At 33.9% G+C, this 15,979-nt stretch overlaps 1 protein-coding gene across 3 annotated transcripts in view; it reads left to right on the forward strand.

Moving 5' to 3' along the window:
* LOC118187243 (mitogen-activated protein kinase kinase kinase 11-like) overlaps window positions 1–15,979 on the forward strand; it is a 63,392-nt gene that overhangs the window by 19,786 nt on the left and 27,627 nt on the right. For all 3 annotated transcript variants that reach the window (XM_035357429.2, XM_035357427.2, XM_035357428.2), the window contains exons 4-5: window positions 3,963–4,138; window positions 12,286–12,529. In XM_035357429.2, coding sequence (XP_035213320.1) covers window positions 3,963–4,138; window positions 12,286–12,529 — 420 coding nt within the window. The remainder of the gene's footprint in view (window positions 1–3,962; window positions 4,139–12,285; window positions 12,530–15,979) is intronic.

A 15,979-nucleotide genomic window follows, 5' to 3' on the forward strand; every position in this document is an offset into this window, starting at 1 on the left:
TAGTGTGAAATGACACACCCAAGTTTCATCACCTGTCACAATTTGGTTTAAAAAGTTTTCTCCTTCATCACTGTACCGCGTGAGAAATGTCAGGGCACTACCAAGTCGCTTTGTTTTGTGAACATCAGTGAGCATTTTTGGAACCCATCGGGAACACAGTTTGCGATAATTCAAGCGGTCGGACACAATTTCGAACAAAACAGTACGTGAAATTTGTGGAAATGCCTCTGAAAGAGTTGTCATTGTGAAGCGTCTGTTCTCATGAATTGCTTCATCAACTTTCCTTACCAAATCATCGGTGACAACAGAAGGCCGACCACTCCGAGCCTCGGCGTGGACATTTGTTCGACCTGCATTAAACATTCTTACGCACTTCCTCACCATTCCATCACTTATCGCGTATTCACCGTAAACTTCTGTCACTTGACGATAAATTTCAGGCGGTTTAACATTCCTCGCGTTCAAAAATTTAATCACGACACAAATCTCACAGTCAGCGGGAGAACTAATTGTCTTAAACATTTTGAATGTGCACAGCAACTGAAACACAACATAGAGCAACCAAAATGGCGACAATTGAAAGTCAGTGAACAAGAACTAGTGCGCATGCTTGGGACGCCTGCCACAGCGCTAGAATGAAACGGTACTTAGTTTCCGAATATGCTACGTAAGATCATGGTAGTTATTTCCTTTATCTTGTTACTGAGTGCTGTGAGTGCATGTGCTTTCAAGAATTATTTAATAGGAATTATGATTTTTGTTTTCAATTATGTCTGTGAGAAAGGTAAAATAGTCTTGTACTTTTTAAAAATCGTATACTGATGACTTTTCTTTTATTATTTCCTCAAAGAAATGTAATACATTTGCGATGTGTACCATTTGCATTGTGATTTTTTGATTTCACATGGTGAAAGGGCCGATGCTCTCAAACACAAAAACACAAGGATGAACTGAGTTCAGCTGGGAGGAGGGGAGAAATCTCTGCCTTTTTACTGAAGCACAGTCTGCCACTGAATGCATCGGATCATATTGCAGCTTTATTTAGAAAAATATTTCTCAACAGCAAAATCGCTAAGAAACACGGATGGAAGCAATAATACAGATTCAAAACTGTATCCAACTATTTTTAATCTAGTGTCTTCAGAAAGTGAGTTTCTAACTTTAGAAGGACATTCAGTAGGCTTTAATATGGTACAGATAATTATTAAAACAGTAAAAGGAAATGCAGATCCTCTAGACAATTGCTTAGCACTTGGTGCCCATAATGCACCAGTAATGGTAGTCTTGCAGGCAATTTAAAAAAGGAAAATTCAGATTTGCAAATTATGAGGTGCACCTTTCACCTCTTAAATTTAGCAACTGAAAAAGGGGCAGCTTTTTTACCAATAAATGTGGATAAACACATTGTTGATGTTTATTATTATCTTTAAAGGAGTTCTAAAAGGAAGGAAAAATTGAAACAATTCCAACAGTCAGATACTACAGAGTCAGATAATAGAGAAATAAGAAAAATTTGGAAACATGCATGCACATGCTGGCTATCTTTAAAGAAATGTTTGTCTAGAATCCTCAACCAATGAAACTCACTCGCATTTTTTAGAAAAAGTAAATGTTTCTAAGAGTTAAGATAAAAGGATCTGTTAAAAGTTATGAAATACCTAAGGTAAATGGAGGTGTTACTACTTCCACTGTTAAAAATAGGTTTGAGAAAATAAAGTTTTTTCTGCACCAGTGAGCCATTTAATTTTTAGTTTTCAAAATAATACTACAAAATATAGGCGTAAAGCTAATACAAATTTCTCTCAAAATAAAAAATTGCTCAACAAGGGAAACAATTTCCAGTTACTGTAAGTGTATCTTGTGAAGAACAAATATTTATGTTTTTGCATTTGGAGCTTAACAAAGCATTTTTGTACAATTCATTTTGCCATCATTCGTTGTAAGTATAATTCCATTAATTCATGTTTTGCAATCAATGATTTATGATCTGTTTAAAGACATTGATACTCTTCTGTTATCAGGACTGGATTCGGAAATGTATGTATGCATGTATATAAGTAAGTATGGATGTAGGTGTGTGTATACATATACATATATGTGTACATACATACATATGTGCATACATTCATGCATTTTTTAATCCGGTCCCGATAAGCAGAACAGTAGAGAAGAAATTTTATCAAAGTTTGTAAAAACAATCTTTGTTTTGTCTTCTAATTCTATATATCAGGGTTGGCCAAACTTCATGTCGGTAAGAGCCGTATATTTGAATTCAGGAATGTTCAAGAGTCGCATCTAGATTTTCTAAAAGCCACAAGTTCATATTTACGTCATTATACAAGTAGTGGAGGAGGTTTTAAATAGAAAGAAATCCCTGATAACTTTGTAAAAAGAGTCTAAACTAATTAATTACTTCCTTTTGGACACTTGAATAGTTTTAGTATTTGGACACTTGAATAGTTTTAGTAGTTATTTATTACTAATATTTTGGTACTTGCGTATTAACGCAACTAGGCCAAAATTTGCATAAATTGCGAAATATGGCGACCCTACTTACGGCAACCCTATGTGTTATATGTAGTTTTGTAAAAAGAGCATGTGGAGATTCACAAAATTTTCCTGCATTTTCATGCAAATTTTTGTAATTTATGAGAAAATAGCAGTGTACATGGATAAAGTCAAGAGTGTACGCAATGCCATTTTTGTGCATTTCTGGGATGTTTTTTTAAGTAAAAATAAGTCAACGTGTACATGGTTATGGCAAATACGGTTTTCAATCAGTGCTAAAAGCAATAGCCAAAAGATTTCTGCCAAAAAAATAATTCTGCAACTTATTCAAATTCGAAAACGGAAGGGTTTAATTGCTATTTTATATTTTAAAACAAAATAATATAAAAAACTGTATTAAAAATTATCTGTAATTAATAAATGTACATTTTCTTTCTATTCATACTTTTTTACTCAAACTTACAAATAGCGCCGACCTGGTTGCGATAATACATAAGTACCAATATTTTTAACAAATTTAAGGTATAGCTGTGTTGAAAGTATAAATGAGTTTGATATTGTTACGAAATGTACAGGTGCAGTAAGAGAGCTTCCCCACTAAGCAGGTTTAGGGTTGCCTTAAAATGGCAAAAGGAAGGCAGGGTTGCCACATTTGGCGAGAAATCGTCCTTTTGGCGACAAAATTGGCGATATGCCATGGACAGATGGAGAACCTTCTGGAACAAATTCTTACCGGTTTAGCTCAGAATGTTCTCAAATACAAGCCAAAATCTATATATACCCTGCTGGTATGCGGAGAGTGAGTCGAGTTAGTTAGTGTGTCTCGAGTTAGGCAGTTCATGCGGAGTCGATCGAGTTGACAGTCGGGCAGCGAGTGCCGAGTGGGTCGTTGAGTGCATCAAAAGTGTCTCTTAGTATATCGCGGTTAGTGCACCATCGAGATTGAGCTCTGGGAACGACTGAACCAAAGAATTGGGAGCTGTGTTCTGTGTGTCGTCGAGTGCATCGTGAGTTATAGCATGGAGAATCTCGAGAGTACGTGGAGTTCCGAGAATGACCAAGCATGGTCGGTGCTTTGCAGTGAAGCTGTCTCCACTCTTATAGCCTGATAACCTGAAGGCTGTGTCACTGATTGTTCCAGCGAGTTTATAGTAGATCTTCGATGACTGTAAAATGTGACTTTGGAGCTGTCCTGATTAATACCGGCCAATAAAGTGTGTTTCGATATTCCATCAAGTGCTGTCGTCGTTATTCACTCCAAATCCAAACGAACGTAAAGGAAGAAAGAAAATAACATAACAATATTTTAAGTGTAAATCTCTCCTAAATTTTTATACTTAAATAAAAAATTAATACATTTGTCTATTTTTTTAATAAAATATTTGGTTTTTATTGAACTGTATCGAGAAAGCTGTTTTAGCATATGTATAAGCATTCAATGTATTGAATTTCAGCATGCTGGCATCCTGATCCACATCAGAGGCCAACTTTTATGCAAATATTACATGAGCTGGAAGAAATATCTCGGTCACCATTCATGAATACACCTCAAGAATCTTTCCATACTTTGCAAGAGGATTGGAAGCATGAGATTGCAGAGATGTTCCTTGAACTACGTTGCAGGGAAAAGGTATGAGGTTGTTTGTAATGTAACTATAATGTACAGACAGTCACTGAATGATTTATGGTTCATGTAATGTTTTCTGAAAATACATGAACTTCTAGTAGTTAAGGAAATTTCTAGTAGGAACATTAGCATTTCAGGACATTCATAAAACTCCAAAGCTTTAGAAAGTCCTCTTTGAAGGCTTAGGAAAATAGTCCCTGAAAAACCAAAGCAAATCAAAACTAAAGAGTTAAAAAATCTGATATTCAGATAAATAATCTGATATCAGATCTGATATATAAAGAGTTAATAAAATTCTGATATCCTCTCGCCAGTTCCACATTTTAAATAGCAATGACGTTTAATTATCACTTCCAGTGAATCATTTCGAAACAATATCTAATTTGTTGTTCCAATCAATGGAAAGGTCTGTAATATGAAAATTTTGGATGATATCTACTTGGTTATAACTGACCATGTGTAGATTTTGTGTTTAGACCATGGTTGTGACCATGTATTTAGAATTTTTTTTCCTAAATTTATACCAATATCATCAAATGATTGCCCCTTTATTTTAGTTTTATTAACAATTGTATTTTATTTAACAGTTAAAAATGTAATATGATTGGTTTTTAATGAAAGAAAATGAAGTGTTTGTAATGTATTTAACATAAATACTTTGAAACAAATACCATGATCGAATCTTCTGTGTTCTCTCTATAATATCAAGAAATATAAATTCGTTTAGATCTGCATGTATATCCTCACAATAGTTAAGCATCAGTGAACAGTGTTCCTGTATCAGTATGTTAAGAGTTGATATGTGCAACAATATATTATGTTGATTGCTGCAAAACTGTTATAGTCTTCAAGAAAAGTACTACATCCTGTTGTCCAGTTTTACCCAATATCTAATCAGCTGTTCATATGAATGTAGGAAGATTAAATACAAAAAACAATAATTTTTAGTAGTTTTTATAAGAATTATCATGGACAAAAATAAAAATAAAATAAAATTTTTAAAAAATCGCACACAGACATTAGTGTAAAAATAGTCAAAACATATTGTGAAGACCCTAATTTGTGTTTATTTATTGAAAACTAACTATCAAATTTTTATATTCAAAACATTATATAGATTGCCAGGAGGTAAGAAAATTAGTGCATAACCTTCATCTGCAGTGCATAGTTCTAGGGTTCTTTCTCACCTTTAATTTGGGGAATTATAAAAAAGATGCTTATCAGTCCTTTCAAATAGCAAAAAGTTAGTGTTTTAAACAGTGCACAGTAAGCAAAAATTGCCCGGCATAAAACGTAAGCAAAGAATTGGCGAAATCTTTTACTTGAAGGAAGTATTTTACCCACCAAACATCTCATACACAGAGTTGGCAACTCTCCCGATTTAGGTGGGAGACTCCCGATTTTCGACCACTCTCCCGCCAACCCGATTTACAATATATTTCTCCCGACTTTTTCTTATTCTTAAAATTTCTCATGATTTTTATGGAACTTCACTGAATACTTCGATATGTGAACCAAAAAAAAAAAAAAAAAAAAAAAAAAAAAAAAAGTGATTTTTTACATCTGAAAAGCAATTGAATTTTCTCTAGATTATATCTAAAACAAAACCTTGCAAATCAGATGAGAATTTCTGCTTTTTGAGTGAGAGCATACGTATCCGAAATGTCGTTCTCCAATTCTCCAATGGGCATCCAGCTCCACTGCGTTTCATCTGGCATGCATTAGCCAATGAGCATAAAGCAAGCTCAAGGCTGTTATTTGGATGTTCTTTAGTTATTTCGTTCATCTTATCCTGAGTTGTGTGAGTACGCATGCCTTTGGGAAATAGTTTTAGAAATTATCATCTTTTATTATGTCTGCGAGAAAGGTGAAATACATGTATGTTTCAAAAATCATACACAGTTCACTTTCCTTCCATTATTTCTTCAAGGAAATGTAATAAATTTGCGAGGTGTACCATCTGTCGTTTCGATTTCGCTTGGTGGAAGGGCAGATGTTCTCAAGCATGTGCATACACATCACAAGGACAACATGAGTTGTTTTGAAAAAAATGAAAAATTAAATTTTTTTTTGGAAACAAAGGACCAAAAATTATTAATGTGGAATGTCTGTTCTCTGCCTTTTTACTGGAGCATAACCTGCCACTGAATGCATCGGATCACGCTGCAGCTTTATTTAGAAAAATGTTTCCCGATAGTGAAATCGCTAAGAAATACTCAAGTGCAAGGACCAAAACAGGTGCAATTGTTAAATAAATGGGTTTGAAAAATAAATCTTCAGTTATTGATCGAATTAAAACAGCTCAGTTCTACCTCTCTGCAGATGGAAGCAATAATACTGATTCAAAACTGTATCCAATTGTTGCATCTTTTTTTAATCCAGAGTCTTCAGAAATTGAGTGCAGTTTACTTTCTGTCCCCACTTTAAAAGGACATTCGACAGGCTTTAATATAGAACAGCTAATTATTAAAACTTTAAAAGAAAATGCAGTCCCTCTGGATAATTGCTTAACACTTGGTGCCGATAATGCACCAGTAATGGTAGGCTTGAAGACTGGTGTTGCAGGCATCTTAAGAAAGGAAAATTCAGATTTCCAGATTATGAGGTGCACCTGTCACTTCTGAAATTTAGCAGCTGAAAAAGGGGCAGCTTCTTTACCAATAAATGTGGATGATTATTAATGTGGTGATATTTATTATTATCTTCTTGAAAGGAGTTCTAAAAGAAAGAAAAAATTAAAACAGTTCCAACAGCTGCATAATACTGAAATAAGAAAAATTTTGAAATGTGTGTACACGCTGTCTGTCTTTAAAGAAATGCTTATCTAGAATCCTCGATCAATGGAACTCACTTCTTGCATTTTTTAAAGAGGTAAATGCTTCGAGAGTTAAGATAAAAGTCTCTATTGAAAGTTATGAAATACCTTAAGTAAATGGAGATGTAGTTACTACTTTCATTGTTAAAAATAGGTTTGAGAAAAATTAAGTAATTTCTGCACCATTCAGCAATTCAACTGGCAGTTCTCAAAATAATACTGCAAAATGTAAGCGTAAAGCTGATACAAATCTCTCTCAAAATAAAAAAAATTTCTCAACACACAAAACATTTTTTGATTACTGTAAGTTTATCTTGTGAAGAATGAATATTTATGTTTTTTTCTTCGGACCTTAAGAAAACTTTTTGCTTTTTTTTTTTTACAATTCATTTTGCCATCATTTGATGTTCTTAACACAGTTCTACAAAGCAGAATTCCATTAATTCATGTTCTGCAATCAATGATTTATGATCTGTTTAAAGACATTTTATCAAAGTTTGTAAAATCAGTCTGTGTTTTGTCATGTAATTCTATATATGATGTGATTTATGGCGAAACAGAAAATCAGAAGAAAGATGAAGATTTGGTAATAGGAGCTGCAACTACAAAAGTAGTGGAAGAACTTTCAGAAGAAGACAAAAATAAGTTTTATCTTCACGTTAGAAGTTACTTCTGTCGAGTATGTGATTACATACTACATAAATTTCCAGTCAACGATGAATTGATTTTGCATGTTAAAGTTGCTGATGTTTCTGTTTTAGCAAATGCATCTTTTTCTGATATAAGGTACTTTTTGAACAGATTTCCTGTGTTACTTCATTTAGTCATGAAAGATGATGGTATTGATGTTGCCATTGATATATCGCAGTCACAATTTTGCAGTTTTCAATTAGAAAACTTGATGGAGTTATAAATTCAGCTAGGATTGACACCCAGTGGTGTTTAATGGGAAAACTTAAAGCTGCTGATGGAATTTTAAAATATAGTGAACATTCTAGAATTATGTTGGCCATTTTGACAGTTCCCCATAGTAATGCAGAGTGTGAGAGGATTTTCGGTGTTGTTGTGAAAACGATGACTAAATTTAGATTTACTATTAGTGACGACACATTAGAAAAACTTTTATTAGCGAAAGCAGGCCTATGGGGAAATTGCTATGAACAAAATTATGAAGTTTCTTTTTTAACGAAAGCAAAATTTGCCACTGTTCATAACATTTGTACGAAAACTGATTAAAGCGTCTTCCCCCCCCTTTCTTTTCTTTTCTTTTTCTTTTTCTTTTTCTTTTTTTTTTTTTTAATGTTTTTTATATATAAGGTATTTTTGTGCTACTTGCATGTAAGAATTAGTAACTATTTAAAGTTAATTCATTATTAAAAACTATATTTTTATCATTTAAAAAGTCTTTTTAACACTGCGAAAAATCTCTTGATTTCTTAAAAAAATCTCCTGATTTTTGAGTGTTATAGGTTGGCAAGTATGCATACAGTTTTCCCCACCCATATCCTCTGCTTTTCACCTGTTAGTCAGCTGCTCTTCACTCTTTTCTTCAAAAATGTAACTTCATAAAATGTTTTCTTCATAAATGTATTCTACTAGCAACTCTTTAGAAGTGTAACTGTCTTAAAAATAATTAATATAGTATTAATTATGTTCTTGGTCTATTGTTATTCTGAATTCTCCAGTTTTATTCTGAAATTCTGAATGTTTTACTATGAATTATGTACTGTAATAAATTTTGATTTTTCTTGAAGCACCTTAGCAAAAAATCATGAACTTATTTGACTTTGTACAGCTAGGTATGACACTTTATGTGATGAATAATCTTGATCAATCATTAAGGCATGTTGATGGGGTACTTGTTCATTCTTCATCAGGTGTCGCTACTGTGCGTATTAATATAGGATGTAAATTAGCTTACATTTGGCAATATCTTACCATGCCGTAAATTTTGCCGTACTTTCTAATTCAAAAGCTTCTGATACGATCAAATATCAGAAAATATTACAAGTGTACTAAAACATTTTACTTAAAGCGTGAAGAATTTGAAAATGGGATCGAAGGATTTTGAGGCATAAATGACAATTTAATTGTCATTATTCGGTTATCATGAGCATTAAGCATGAGCAAGACATTTGGATTCATAGTGGGGGTATGAAACCAATTAAAATATGTTGTTTGCACAAGAATAATATCAAATTTTCATAAATAAAAGTTTCAAGTTTTTGTACATAGATTGTCATTGTTAAGCTGTAGAGACATTAGGTTATTGGAAAAGCTGGAGAGATGAAAAATTAAGAACGCCTTCTCCAGAAATCCAACCACAGACCTGGAATACCGTTCCAGTGTGCAGAACCACTGCACCACGAAGGCATGCTAGAAAGACTGGAGAAATACCGTATTTTTCGCCGTATAAGACGCACCCAATTTTAAAGGAGGCAAATCTAGAAAAAAAAGATTATGAACCAAATTCTGTAGTAAAATATTTTATATCAACTGTATAAAGTTAACAGCAGTTTAAGAAAAATTTTATGTCAACCATGTAACATACTAAGAGCTATCTTTACTCTCATAAACAGTCAGCAAACAGTGAAAGTAACAAAAATAAGGCTGTCATGTTTTTATTCTAACCCCAAGAATTCCTCTTCTTCGCTGCTATCAGAAATGAGGAAGGACAGATCCACGCAGTCATTGTCATCACTTTCTTCCTCACTGGTGTCAAATAAGACGTCGTCTTCTGTTCCATCCAAGGCATTACTAATGCCACACTTCTTGAATGATTTTACAACAATGTCTTTCTTTACGGAGTCCCATGACCTTTTAACCCATTCACACACTTGTGTGATAGTGGGCCTCTTCATCCATCCAGTAGGAGTCAGATCATGGTTCCCAGCTGCCATCCAGGTGTTCCACTCCTCTCGCATCAGAACTTTGAACGGTTTGTTAATAGAAACGTCCAGAGGTTGCAGCTGGCTGGTAAAACCACCAGGAATCACAGCTATTTGGGTCTTAACTTCCTTAAAGTTCTTTATAGTAGTTTCTGTAATGTGCGCTCTGAACTGGTCAAGCACCAACAAGGAAGATTTCTTCAGAAGCCCGCCAGGACGTTTGGACCACACTTTGTCAATCCACAGCCTCATGCCATTTTCGTCCATCCACCCTTTATCATGAACGTGCACGATGACTCCCCGTGGAATTGTTTTTTTTTTTTTTTTGGAATGTTTTCCTTTTAAAGATCAACATTGGCGGCAGTTTGGTACCATCTGCACAGCAGGACAGCACAACCGAGTAGTGGGTTTTCTCATGCCCTGAGGTATTTAAGGTTATGCTTTTGGCTCCTTTGTTATCTACGGTTCTGTTAGATGGCACATCAAACGTTAGCGGGACTTCATCCATGTTCCCAATCTGGCTCATTTCAAAGTTATTCTTCTTCCTCGCATCAATAACAAACTTATGAAAAGACAGAATCTTTGATTCGTATTCCTTTGGCATTTTTTGTGCAATTCTGGTTTTGTTGCGCATAGAAAGGCCAGATCTCTTCATAAATCTATAGCACCACGATGGTGATCCGGTGAAATCCTGAATGCCTTTCTCCACAGCAATGCGTTTGGCCTCATAGATTATCATTTTTGTTGAGACAGAAAGTCCATTTTGCCGGTGACGTGTGATCCACTCCTTTACTTCTACCTCTAACTCTGGCCACTTTGCAGTTGGTCCATGCAAGGTGTGCTTGGTTTTATCCAACTTTTGGAGCTGATCCTCCTGTTTCCTCCACTCTCTTATCATTTGCTCAGTTGGAGGTGGCCCAAAGTGTCTCTCCGCTGCTCTGTTTCCATGCTCCTTAGCAAATTTTATTACTTCCAGCTTGAAAGCAACTTTATATGCCAGTCTCTTCTGCTTCGACATCTTGATGGGGTGGTATGAAATATGATATATTTCATTCAGATATACCATACTACATATATCACAGCTCACAGCTATCCGCGCCTCCGCTTGCTCCCACACTGCGATTGGCTGAGCGAAGAGACGTGTGCCTTCACCCGCTCCCGCGCTGGCTTACGAGACTCTAAAAAGTGCACAAAGCCAGCGCAGGAGCGAGTGAAGGCACGCGCCTCTTCGCTCAGCCAATCGCAGCGCGAGGCAGAGACCGTCCAAATATAGTGCGAGGCAGAGCGGGGCTTCCTGGTCTCAGACGGCGCCAAGAAGTGGAAGGGAACGGAGTGGCCGAGTATTCCTGCGGTAAGGTATGTATGCAGAAGTGGAGGGGCAGCAGAGGGCCATGGTGGGCTTTTGTATTTGCCGTATAAGACGCAGGCACTTCCCCCCCTGATTTTGGGGAGAAAAAGTGCGTCTTATACAGCGAAAAATACGGTACCTTATAAAGCATTAAAATATTTTATTGATAGCTCATACATGGGGACAGCAGTAAAAACATTTAAAATTTTTCAAGCTTCATAGTTTTCAGGATGAGTTGAATTTCATTTCAAAGCTCTATCTATATTGCTGGTACATCTAAACACATGTTCCACTTGGCTAGTGAAAAACTGCTTGTTTAGGTGTCATTATGTTTATTCCGCTGATGCATCCAGTCCATGTATTTTTTTACATTCTCATACTTGCATACAAGGCCTGCATAGATTTTGCGCTATTGTACTCCTTATGTACAGAGTGATCTGTTTTCATTAAAAAAAGCACTAACATTTCACAAACCTGATGACAAAATTCTGAAAGGAGGAAGGAAGAAGAGGCACAGTTCGTTTTCAAATTAGCCACATTGCTCTGCATGCATGCAGAAAGCTAATTTCAGTTTTGCTGGAGATACTGAAAACTGCAGTATGTGGAAACTAAAATTTCTGCAGGAGGGATCATAATGTGCAGTGACACTGCTAAAAGTGTCTGGAGAAGTGGAATGTTATATGCATACCTTAGTCACTGCATAAATACTTTTTGGACATATTCTGGGTTTTCACATAAATGCTTTTTGGTGGCATTTTGTATTGCCTCGTTGAAATTTTTTTTATGTCTTTTTGGTGGAAGTACTGTTTTATTTTAATATTTTTTAAGCCTACTTTTTTTCTTTTCATAACGTGTTGATTAGTTTAGATGCATATTTTTTACGCACATTTCTTTCATTTTGTTAACAATAATAAATAAAATGATGTAAGTTTTCTTATGTTCTTAATTATTGAATTCTGTTATTTAATAATAAACATATGAAATTATTTAATTACTTATATTTGAAATGTTAGTTTATCATACTTGATCTGGGAAATAAAAACTTGAATATCAATGAAACTTTGATTTTGCTGCAGAGATGAAAATTTTGAAATTTTAGGAACTGAGATGTCGGGAAGAGGAACTGACAAAAGCTTTGCTGCAACAGAAAATTCAAGAAGAATTTTTGAGGAAAAGGGAACAAGAACTTGCTGAACGTGAAATCGATTTGCTTGAACGAGAATTAAATATTATGATTCTCCAACAACAGCAAGGTAGGCCAACACCAAAAAAGAGGAAAGGAAAGTTTAAGAAGAGTCGTTTAAAGCTACTGAAATCTGGAGGGCAAATCAGTATGCCATGTGGTATGAAAAATGTATTTTGCTCTTTTAATGTTTTGTTTAAAAGTTGTGTTTTTTAGGGCAGAATTCTAAGCATATAAAATATTATATTTAAGTATTATTTATAGATGTTAAAAGGGTAATATTAATTTAAGATTGCTTGTTACTAGCCCAAAAAGGTTGTTGGTCTCGAAACATGATTTTGCATTGATTCACTGTAAATGCATTGTTTTACTTTTTCTTTAAGTCTGTTATGATTTTGCAAATATAAGATATTTAGCTTTCACATTTAATCTGTTTCTTACTGATTAAGAAATTGAGTTGTTTAAAAGCAACAGATGGAGTTCTTAAGTATATATATATATATATAGTGAGTGTATAGAATAGGGTAACAAAACAGAAATTTTATTGCTAATGTATGTGGTAACTTGTTTTGTAATTTTAAATGGATTAATTCAAAAGAAAAGATGATTTGCTCTGATCCTGCGGAACTGTAGTCATAAATGCATTAGTTCATGTGAAATTTCAGAAATGCCATTTATTTTTCTACCATATGAGATTTAATCCATTGCAGATGACATTAGGCTAAAGACTGTAGGTGAAAGAAGTTGTTTTGTTCGTATTTCATGTTATTGTTATATTTTATTCATATATATCACTGCTGTTTTAAGACCTGGATTTTGATGACGTATGCATTATTTTTCCTATATTTTCTCTTTTAAAGCATTTTTTAAATTCAGAAAATCAATTTTTAAAATGTTTTGGGAACTTTCTAGTTTTTGGAATGTTAAGGCATTTCAGAGAATTTTGAGGCTCAATGCATGCATGTACTATAATGAAAATTTCAAATTGTGAAATCAATTGTGAATAGCTTTAGTTGATGCTGTTTCAGTTCAAACCGCAGAAAATGTTCTTCCCACAGACAAAATTTAAGAAGATCTTGCTAACATTAAATCCAGATTCAGGATTCTAATTTCAGCTGTTAAATCCTTAGAAAAGTAAATTTGTCAATGTGATAAATTAAATTGGTAAATTAGGCAGTGCTTTAAAAAGGTCAAAATTTCAAACACTGTATTTGCTAAATTCAACACTGTTTTTACTAAAAACTGTGGCCTTCAAACTATGAGGTAAATATCTCTCATCTTGACAGGAGAAGTAGACTCTTTTGAAAATGAAGAAGAGTTAATGATAAGTGAGCAGTTTTTTTCAGTTATGGTCAAATAACTGCATTAAATATCAAGAGAAGCTTCTCGTAATATTAAAACAAATATACTGCCACTCATTTTGGTGGGTTTTAAAGTTGTAAACGATTCAGGTGCATATTGGGAAAGAACGTTATGCTTAACATTTAAAATTTTAATTAATTTAAATTTATTTAACTATTCATTTACATCTGGGAATCAAACTATTTGTCTATGTGCGTCTCCCACACAATTTATTTCTTTCGAATACGTTTGTTTGTGTTTTCGATTTTTGTAATTTACTGCAGTAGATTTGAAAAATTGGGATTTATCAGTCAACAAACAAGCAGCAATTACATTCTATCAAGATAAGTCTTATCCATAAAAAAAGAATGTCTAAATAAGCATCTGTTGAAAGTCAAATATTTCAGTCAACAAACAAGCAGCAATTATATTCTATCAAGATCATTCTATCTTATCCATAAAAAAAGAATCTGTTTAAATAAGCATCTGTTGAAAGTCAAATATTTGGTAAAAGCTAAATAGTTCTGCCATTTTTGGTTAAGCAGAGAGGGAAAAGTCATCTGAAAAGAAATGTGGTTTGAAAAACCATGCATTCTATTTCTCAGCAGTATATGTTTTGCACCAATCTATGTTGATTTTTATGAACATCAGCTTAAATTAAATCACAACGTGGTGGTGGATGGAACAGCTATCTCCAAAAGGTTTCTTGCAATTTTTTGATGTCAACGTTCTAAAATTAAGATACTGTCTAAATCATTAAAATTGACAAAAGTTTGCTTAGAAAACAGAAATATTACATAGTTCATGCATAACCTCTACAGTGGATTTCTGGAGGTGTGTATTAAGAAGCAGAAAAATGCTTCATAGTCCCTATTCTAGATTGCTGTGCTAAGACTTTAATGGACACAGTAAAGAATAATTTAGCAGATGGATCAACAATATTTTCTGACTGCTAGATAGGTTACAAATCATCCAGGTTGAAAACTGAATGATATAATCATTCTACTGTGAAACATTTGTTTAATCTCATTGTCCTATTCACTAGTTGTCGTACTCACTCTATCGAATGTTTTCAAACTATTTAAAACTAACTGGAGACAGCACTGAATGGTGGAACAAATTCCAAAGAGACCTTATTCATCAATATTTGGACTCCTACTTTGTAGAATTTGTGTACCACCACCTACATATGAAGACCGAAGTAATTTCTGCCATGCTAGTGGATATGCTAAAATTTGTATCTCCCGTTTATAGTGTCCTCGTTCCTTTCAGTTTGTTTTTTTTACCAATTTAGAATGAAATAAATATTTTATAATAATAAATGCTGTTCATACTAATAAATTGTTATCTATAAACTATTTATATAACTAAAAATTATTTACAATTAACCCCTTAACTACCGCGGACGTATATATACGCCTTGCACAGCCGATGCATTAACTGCCCTGGGCGTATATACACGTTTTTCCAAAATACTCTCATTTGCTTTGCGCTGCTACCCGTAAAATTATTCGCAAAGCTCTAGAATGCAACTGCACAATGACCTTGACAAAGTATGCGAAGGAAGATACTATTTCAAAGAAGTGTGGGAATGAAATTGGAGAGAAGGATGTGTCTAAAGCGGTGAAAGTAATGACTGCATCGTATTGGCGGGTGTTAGTTTGAGTAAAACGTATTTTTTAAATTTCTGTGTCTTCCATTTTTGTTTACTTTTTGTAGTAGGTTCCAGGAATAAAGAAAGATATAACGGATGTTTCAAACCCATTTATCTTTTATGAATTATTTTTTTATGAACTGCTCATGCTTCATATTGTTACTGAAACTAACCATTTTGTAGACGAGTATATGAACCAACACCTTGCAAACAAAAAAATCAAGAACAGAATCGTGGCATTCAACCAGTTCAGAAGAAATATATGTTTTTTTTTTAGGCATACTGATTTCACAAGGTATAACACAGAAACCTGATATTACACTTTAAAAGTCTAAAAATGAATTGATCAAAACTCCATTTTAGGGAACTTTTTTATTATAAAAACATCATTTTTATTATACTTACATTTTTTTATTATACTTTTACTTAAAACATTAAATTTTGTGCATTCATTTTTTTTCTTTTATTCTTTATTTTGTGAAAGTAAACAGTTTTTAGAAAGTAAAACTTGCACTTATTTTCCCCCTAATACATCACATAACTCTAATACTCGCCTGTGTGAAAAACTGTGGCACTGGGAAATGAATCTTGTATGTTTTCCATGGCAGTTAAGAC

The sequence above is a fragment of the Stegodyphus dumicola genome, chromosome 3 (assembly GCF_044657685.1).
Source record: "Stegodyphus dumicola isolate Sdum_Otavi_A_Nest chromosome 3, ASM4465768v1".
In the NCBI taxonomy this organism is placed as follows: domain Eukaryota; kingdom Metazoa; phylum Arthropoda; class Arachnida; order Araneae; family Eresidae; genus Stegodyphus; species Stegodyphus dumicola.